Raw genomic sequence first — 8168 nt, 5'->3', positions numbered from 1 at the left:
TGTACTAATGTAGGGTAGTGAAAATCATCCATATTGTGAGTAAGCAAAGAAGGTTGTATTATTTGTAGAAAATTTTAAAAACATTAATAAAACCAACAAAAACCTGGTCTGCTTGAATTATCACCATGCTCTGTCAATTTTAAACAATGTCAGTGATAAAATACACCTCTCCAGAAAAAATATTTTGTCTAAGGTCTAAACAATTGATTAAGTTACTGTTAAGTTGTTTTTTTTTTTTAATTTTTTTTCAACCTTTTTTTTTATTTATTTTTGGGACAGAGAGAGACAGAGCATGAACAGGGGAGGGGCAGAGAGAGAGGGAGACACAGAATCGGAAACAGGCTCCAGGCTCCGAGCCATCAGCCCAGAGCCTGACGCGGGGCTCGAACTCACGGACCGCGAGATCGTGACCTGGCTGAAGTCGGACGCTTAACCGACTGCGCCACCCAGGCGCCCCAGGTTTTATTAATATATATGTAAGCTTCAAATGAAACCTACTCATTACTAAGCACTGTATTGTTACCTATAAACAAATACAGGGAACTCCCAATTATACTTATGGCCCTTGATGCACACAGACTCAGCTACAAGAACTCCTTCAAAAAATAAATTCAAAATGGTTTAGAATCATTGAAGCTTGCCTTCGGTACGGTTCTATGTCTCCAATCATCTGGTACAACACCTTTGTTTAAACTATAGTTTCGAAATAAATGAATGTTTCTACTTTTGAAGTGGTCTCAGTACGCCTTCTTTATTCATTTCCTATTGCTGTTGTAACAAATTACCACAAATTTAGTGGCCTAAAACTTTAAAATGACTGTGATTTCTTTTTTGTAAATGCCAAAATTACTTTGTGCCCTTTCCCTGCCTCCAAAAGATGTCATGGACATAAATAACTGGAATGGTACCACATTCTGAATAAATCATAGATGTTTAAACACTATGTCAAGGCTGGCTTCATATATTCCAAATAATTCAGAACAAAGGCTCAAATCCCAAACATCCTGACCTCTATCACAAGGCTATCACCTACTAATAGGATTCCCCTTCTTCTAGCTTCCAATAGCATGTTCCTTACTTCCTTTTGAGCCCTCATCCAAGGCATCCTTAAAGTCCATATTACTAGTGACAGCCCGTTTAAGGCAATTTTAAGGCTTTATCAGGCTCCTCAAAATTCTAGCCTTCTCCCACTGCTTGATTACAAAACCACCCCTACATTATAGGTACCTGATACTGCAGCACTCCACTTCCAGTACCAGAGTCTGGGGCAGTTTTCTACTGCTCTGTAACAAAGTACCACATAATTAGTAGCTTAACACAACACCCATTATTATCATACAGTCCTGTGGGTACAGCTTAACTGGGTCCTCTGCTAAGGGTCTCACAGGGTATCAGTCTGGTGTCAGCCAGGACTGCAATCTGAGACTTAAGGTCCTCTTCCAAGTTCACTGGTTGTTGGTAGAATTCAGTTTCTTCTAACTAGAATGAAATTCCCATTTTCTTGCTATCAGCCTGGGAGCATTCTCAGCTCCAAGTGGCTACCCTCAGGCCCTTGCCACATGCCCCCCTTGACTCACAACACAGCTTTTAGCTTAAGGCCAACAGGTGAACAGATGCTGCTTATAAGGGCTCACCTGATTAGGCCAGACCCACCCAGGACAATCTCCCTTTTAAATCGAAATTAAATGATAAATGCAATAATGAAATCTCCACATATTCACAAGGCTTGCCCACACCAACCGAAGAGAATCACACAGGGCATGTATGCCATGGGTGGAAATCTTGGGACCATCGTAATTCTGCCCACTCTTTCCCCTTTGAACTTGGATGCTGCCTTGGATTCCTGACCTTACAGTGCTGCTGAAGTGTTCCGTGTTCTTATGCCCCTCCCTTTTCCCAGTTTGTATGTCCTAGTCCTTGGACTGATGAGCAACCTGGAAAAGACCACCATAGGCAGGATTGTATGCAGCCAACAATCTTTATTCTTCCCCAGTCCCTCAGGCAATGTGTGTGGACATATGTTCGTGGATATTTAAGAATGAATGAACTAGAGAAAGTCAATATAGCAAAAAAGTTCTTAATTTCAAAAAGTCTGTCTAGTATGAAGTATTTAACACTCTCCTACCCATTTAAAAACATATTTCTCATAAAATGAAGTCTAAACAGATGTTTTAAATATTTTTAAGAATTGGCTAAAGAGAATTCATAGAGAAACCTATGTGCTTCATGCACAACTGTTGCTACTAGCTGTATGTATCTCTAGTTCAGCTCTTGCCTAGAAAATAATTTATCAATTAAGTTTAACTTTTATTTTTCTTCTATGTCCACTGGGGGAAAAAGCCTCATTTTCCCCACTTCTTTGCTCTGATAAATCCTTTCTTCAATGATCATGCTGTGGTTAGTTTTAAAAGTATTTATTTACTATTTGTACTGTAAACATTGTGGCTTCCTCTAAATAGTTTTGGCATCAAGGTCAGTAGGTCTATGGGGACATGCACAAACTTTATACATATATAAAGATAACTGAGACATGCACTCTTAAAAGTCATTAGATGAGAAGAAACCCCCTTCCCAATCTATATAAAATCAACTGGTCTATTTTTTGAGTCTGACAAAATATTTAAAAATGTTCATTTTTACATTTATATATAGTTTATAAATGTATGTTATTGTTCTTAGCATTATAAAAGGGAAGTCACTCTACCAGGCTTTATATTAATTATTATTTTGAGCTAGCTTTCAGGTAACAACTTGGGTACCAGAAGAGAAGCAGGTACTGAAGCAGGTCCAGTCCTCTTCTAATGTGAACTGGGCCACATTCACTAGTTTGTTAGGCTCAGGCCCCTGCTCTTATCACCATAGAATATTTATCAAATATTTTGTGAGATATATCAAAGAAAATAAGAAAGCTATACTTACTCAAATACCAAGAGTCAACTCTTATATACGAACTTCTAATCCCCAAACCATAAACAGGGCACCTGAGTGGCTCAGTAGGTTAAGAGTCTAGCTCTTGATTTCTGCTCAGGTCATAATCTTATGGTTCATGTGATTAAGCCCCGTACTAGGCTCCACGCTGACAGTGGAGCCTGCTTGGGGTTCTCTTTCTCTCTCTCTCTCTCTCTCTCTCTCTGCCCCTCCCCCACTCATGTAAGTGAGCACTCTGTCTCTCTCTCTCTCTCTCAAAATAAATAAACTTTAAAAAAAGTCATATACAACTTAACAGGTTTGAGAAACATTCACTATAGGAAACAATGATAAGCATTTAAAAACAGGCATACATCATTTTATATGACATGATAAAGAGGTTATATACTTGAAAAAAATCTGAAGTGTCAAATAATTTGAAATATCTTTTAAAAGTCAATCACAGATATAGTCATAAGAACCAAAAGAAATTTATTTATAAAATTTCTTACTTGACCAGTGGTGAGAACCAAGAAATACTATACCAAGCAACAATCAACTAAGACCCCACTTATAGTCTTTAAGCCAGTTCATACAAGAGAACAACCAAAGTAGCGCTTGATTATTAGGCTAGAAAGATGTCCTTCTGCGTGTCTTTCAATTGCACAATGACATATATTTAACCACAGGAGTCTGTGCGGCCAGTATCATGGTATCTATAGACTTAGTTGAGTCACAGCTTCTAGGGGGCTATTCCTTGTCTAGCTTACATAGCTGTTTCACTACTCTTGTTGATTTCTTTGTTGGCTTCTTTCTCTTTTTCTTCTCCTTTGTTGGTTTTCACTTTTTCTCCTTCTCTTTTGGCTCCTTTCTCTTCTGCTCTTCCACTGTCAGCTTTCTCTCTTCCATGGTTGCCTTCTTTCTCTACTTCTTTGTCATGAACACTGATGTAAACTGCTTTGTTATAGCCTTCCCGGTTCCGAGCAATTTCAATGGCAAAAAATTGTATCCTGGGGGCTGAAAGGTGAATAGAATTGATTATTGGTCATAGTCACAGTTACTTCTCTAAACCTACTGGAAATCTACCAAAAAAGCTGAACTAACATTTAAAGTATTCCAGAACAGTCATAAACTTGCGAGATGTGGAATTCTAATCTTGTTAAATGAGGCAGAAAATACTCAACTATCTTATCTCACTCAACAAACAGTAACATGATCTTTAAATATATAACAAATAAAATGATCCCCAAACTATTCATGTCATTAATTCTTTAGTAAAACCAGATCCCTCACTTTCTTTATACAGAAACAATTATAGAGGCAAGAATCTCACCAAAGATGGTGTTTTCCTCAGTGTAGCCCTGAGAACAATCCAGTCGCAGCAAAGTACCATAGTTGAAGTCTTCTACAATTCCGTCAAACTTCAAGCAAAATGGCCTCCACTTCTATAAAGGCAAAAAAGATGCCCTAGATGACAAATGCAGGAGGCTGGTGAAGTCAGGCCAGGGAAAGGGATTCCACTTGCTCAGTAAGGAAAATAGCCATAGGGAAAGAGACTATGACTGAGCTGATTTCTAGTTTCACTAGCATTGAGTTTCTGTGCTAACTATTGTCTTTAGACTGGTATTTCCCAACATGAACAATATTTTAACTTGACAAAAATATTTAAACCCTTAACTACAGAATTAAAATTTGATTTAATTTTTTTTTAATTTTGTTTTGAGAGAGACAGAGCACAAGTGGGGGAGGGGCAGAGAGAGGGAGACACAGAATCTGAAGCAGGCTCCAGGTGCCAAGCTGTCAGCACAAAGCCCGCCACAGGGCTCAAGTTCACGAACCCAAATTCATGAACTGTAAGATCATGACCTGTGCCGAAGACAGATGCTTAACCCACTGAGCCACCCACGCACCCCTAAAATTTGATTTCTTAAACATATTGTTTTGTTTTTAAGTTATTGTTAACTCAGCCCAAAATAGCTATTCATCTCCACTGAAGCACAAATGAGACCAAGGTGGCAGGAATGTGGCACAAAGTCACAAAGTTAAATTTTAAGAAAGAAGTCCATTCACTAGAGGCAATGTTCCAAAGATCAGTAACAACCCGCTAAGTGTTAAATGTTTACATTTTTCATAAGACAAGGACCTACCCTCAGGGAAATATTTTCCCCACTATAATAGTTTTAGCACACTGTCAAAGTATAAGATAATCAGGTAAATAATGTGAAACCTAAGTTTTCCGATTACCCATGGCCCACAATAATGTGAACTTAAATCCAGATAATTCAACACCTCTCTGTACCCTATTTGCCAATCGTCCATCCAAGCCTTCTGGCTAAACTACTAACATAAGTAAATTTGTTTCTCCTCCCCTGAAAAGGCTGGGTAGAAAGGGATGAAATGTCAAAGAAAGAAAGAAAGAAAGAAAGAAAGAAAGAAAGAAAGAAAGAAAAGAAAAGAAAGAGATCCAGTGAACATGAAAAACTCATAAACCAGGAAAATGTTTATTTTGTTTCATAACTTACTTATTAGTTGATTATAACTACATAAAAGCCCTGGTTCTTTACATATTTCCTTAAAACAGACAGAAAAAAGTTTAAATGTATAAAAATGTATTTACAATCAATAATTGTTGGTCAGATTATAGGTAATATTTAAGAGAGAGAAATCTTACCTCTTTAGCTGATTCTGATTTGAGCTCTTCTGGGTCCAACACATCTATCCTGAGTTTCTCAAAATTTTTTCGAAACTCAGAATAGATTTGGTCATCCACTTTGGTGAGTTTCAGGAACTGTGGGTCAACTGATGAAATGAGCTGCCAGACATAAGACAACACACAGATGCTAATCTCTAATTTGCTACACTTCTTTCCTCCTTCCCCAGAAAATCCTTATGGTTCTAAGGGCAGAAGACTTTATTAGGAAGTACAGACAGACTAGGTCCCAGTTGAAATCATGACATAGTTTTCAAGGGCCATGATCTACTACAGTCCTTCACACAATTTAAACATTTTCGGTCCTAGTACTGCCTGAATATTGCCCTCTATGAATTGTTCATTCAGTCATCAAACATTTATTAACTGCTTACTATGGGCTAAGAATTATTTTGCCAGTTAGCAGCAGAAAACTGGGCAAAGAAATACAAGTCCTCATTGTCAAAACAAAATTCACTTCCACCCCCCTGTTTTCTGTGGGTAAGATCTTACAGTAATAAAAATTATCTCCAAAATACAACTGCTTAACTTGCTGAGCACAGTCATTAGCAAAGAACCATACACTACAATTACATGTTTAATTCTGCTTAATAATGAAGACAGACAACTCACCTTGTAGTAGACTTCAGCATGCTGCATTGCTTTCATGGCCCAAGCCATCTCAATATCAGGCTGCAAAGGAGTGAAGAATGAATGCCAGGTCAGAATCTCCAAATCCCGCTACTAGAGAACAAATTAAGGATGTCTGTAGAGGTCTAGTTAATGCTCAATAACACTACCAAATGTGGTGTTACTGTCAAAGGATAAAAACTGAACTAATGGGTCTGGACAGTATAAAACTTTTATCCTTATGAAGGAAACTACCTACCAAAAGAAGCTACCTACACAGTCTAATCAACAGCAAAAGCCACTGGCTCTTTTCCCAGCAGCTAGTGAAAGCATAGGAGACTACATATAGTGGTAGATAAATTGCCTTCTCAGGACTGAGTTAAATCACTGTAAAACTGACTGAAATAATATACTCACATACAATACTGAGTTGTTGGGAGTACAAAGTAAGATAATGGAAGTGAAATATTCTTCACTTTTAATAGTGTAGCATGTTATAATCATCATTTGTGCTTATCAGATAGCCAATTCCCCATCCTATAACACTTAAAAATGAATCAGTATTGTGAAGCCAGCTAGGTTATAAATAAGCCTTACCAAGTACCCACACCTGTTCCATTAAAATCTCCCACTCCAGCTAGATGGATCTTTTTCACTGAACCCAGAAATGCCACTTGCATTTTTGCCTCCACACCTTACACCAGGTTCTTTTCCCAACTGCCAACCCATGTACTTTATCCATCTATACTTTGAGGATCCAGCTAGAGATTCACTTTCTCAGTGAAGTCTTAAGACCTCTACTGTCTCAGTTCTAAGGGGTTTCTTCTTGGGCTAAACTCCTTTAGATCTTATATCCTAATCTAGTATACATCAATGATATTTTTGAGTGTTACTATATTGTCATGTCCAGGTGTCTTGTATCTCAAAAATATCATGTGCTTTCTCTTTAAGAATCTAAACTAGACACACCATAAGTCAGTGCCATTTTACTGAATAAGGTTATCACTCAGGAACCTTTAAAAATTAGTGATTCCACAATCTTATCCCCCTCCCAAATATTTTCATTTAATTGGTATATATTGCGACCTGGACAACAGAACATATAAAAGCTTCTCAGGTGGTACTATTGCAGCAAAGTTTGGGGACAATTTCCATTGGCATTTGGCATGGGTTTGTGGATCAAAAAGATTAGAATTAATAAAAAAGTGTGGTCTCTGGCCGGCAAGGAGAGGGTTCACAGAAGATATCAGGTCAGGGGGTTACAATTTTCGTGTTAGGTCCTGCAGACATCCCAGGGTAGTTGGGTGAGTGGAAGCTGGGGGTGAGTCATACTCACATCGTTGCCATAAGACTCAGCTGGGAGAGAAAGAGCATGTGCCACAGACACCAGTTCCCCGGAAACCTGGGAAGGGAAAAAGAAGAGGGGAGTCATGTTCAATGCTCGACCCGGCTCGAATTCCCCACCCACCCCAGCGTCTCACCGGCTCAGCAGTCACACCAGTCGCCTCCATGTTGCACACACAGAACAAGCACCCGTTTCCCGGAAATGACTATATGTGTGCTCTTTCTGCAGTTGGTTGGAAAAGGAGGGCCGGGCCAGACTGGCTCTCTTCCGGCTGTGCCTGCATGCAATCTCCCTCGCCTGGAGAAGGGTGGAGGCGGAGTCACTGGCCCCGCCTCCGATGTGCTGCCGGGGCTCAAAAGGGTGTGGCTTTGTTGCACAGTCTGAGATGCTTGAGGGGGTCTCAGATAGCTGAATGCTCATTAATATCACTGGTGATCAAGCGAAAAGCCTGAGTGAAAGCTTTCGCGTGCCCAACCCGCTGAGTGACCAGCAGAGATTTGGATTCACACTCTCCATTTGTGCAAGCAGGTGCATACACCCATACAGCACACACACCCCCAATACTCCACCTTGGGAGTAAATTACAAACAAGCATGG

General features: G+C 39.3%; 1 protein-coding gene across 2 annotated transcripts; it reads right to left on the bottom strand.

The window, feature by feature from the left end:
* Positions 1 to 2398: 2398 nt before the first annotated feature.
* Positions 2399 to 7841, bottom strand: PBDC1 (polysaccharide biosynthesis domain containing 1). Of its 2 annotated transcripts, none has more exons than XM_043569878.1 (6): positions 7708 to 7841; positions 7563 to 7628; positions 6230 to 6289; positions 5579 to 5719; positions 4241 to 4352; positions 2399 to 3924 (listed from the first exon to the last, which is right to left on the bottom strand). In XM_043569878.1, the coding sequence occupies exons 1-6, from the start codon at positions 7735 to 7737 to the stop codon at positions 3674 to 3676; spliced, it is 660 nt and encodes a 219-aa protein (XP_043425813.1). In that variant the 5' UTR covers positions 7738 to 7841; the 3' UTR covers positions 2399 to 3673. The 2 variants fall into 2 exon arrangements, with proteins under 2 accessions (XP_043425813.1, XP_043425815.1); XM_043569880.1 differs by having other exon boundaries at positions 3383 to 3924; positions 6230 to 6340; positions 7708 to 7742.
* Positions 7842 to 8168: the final 327 nt, after the last annotated feature.

This window comes from Prionailurus bengalensis, chromosome X, assembly GCF_016509475.1.
Source record: "Prionailurus bengalensis isolate Pbe53 chromosome X, Fcat_Pben_1.1_paternal_pri, whole genome shotgun sequence".
Classification (NCBI taxonomy): domain Eukaryota; kingdom Metazoa; phylum Chordata; class Mammalia; order Carnivora; family Felidae; genus Prionailurus; species Prionailurus bengalensis.
The sequence above is the reverse complement of the archived record's forward strand: the minus strand, read 5'-3'. Positions and strand labels throughout refer to the sequence as shown.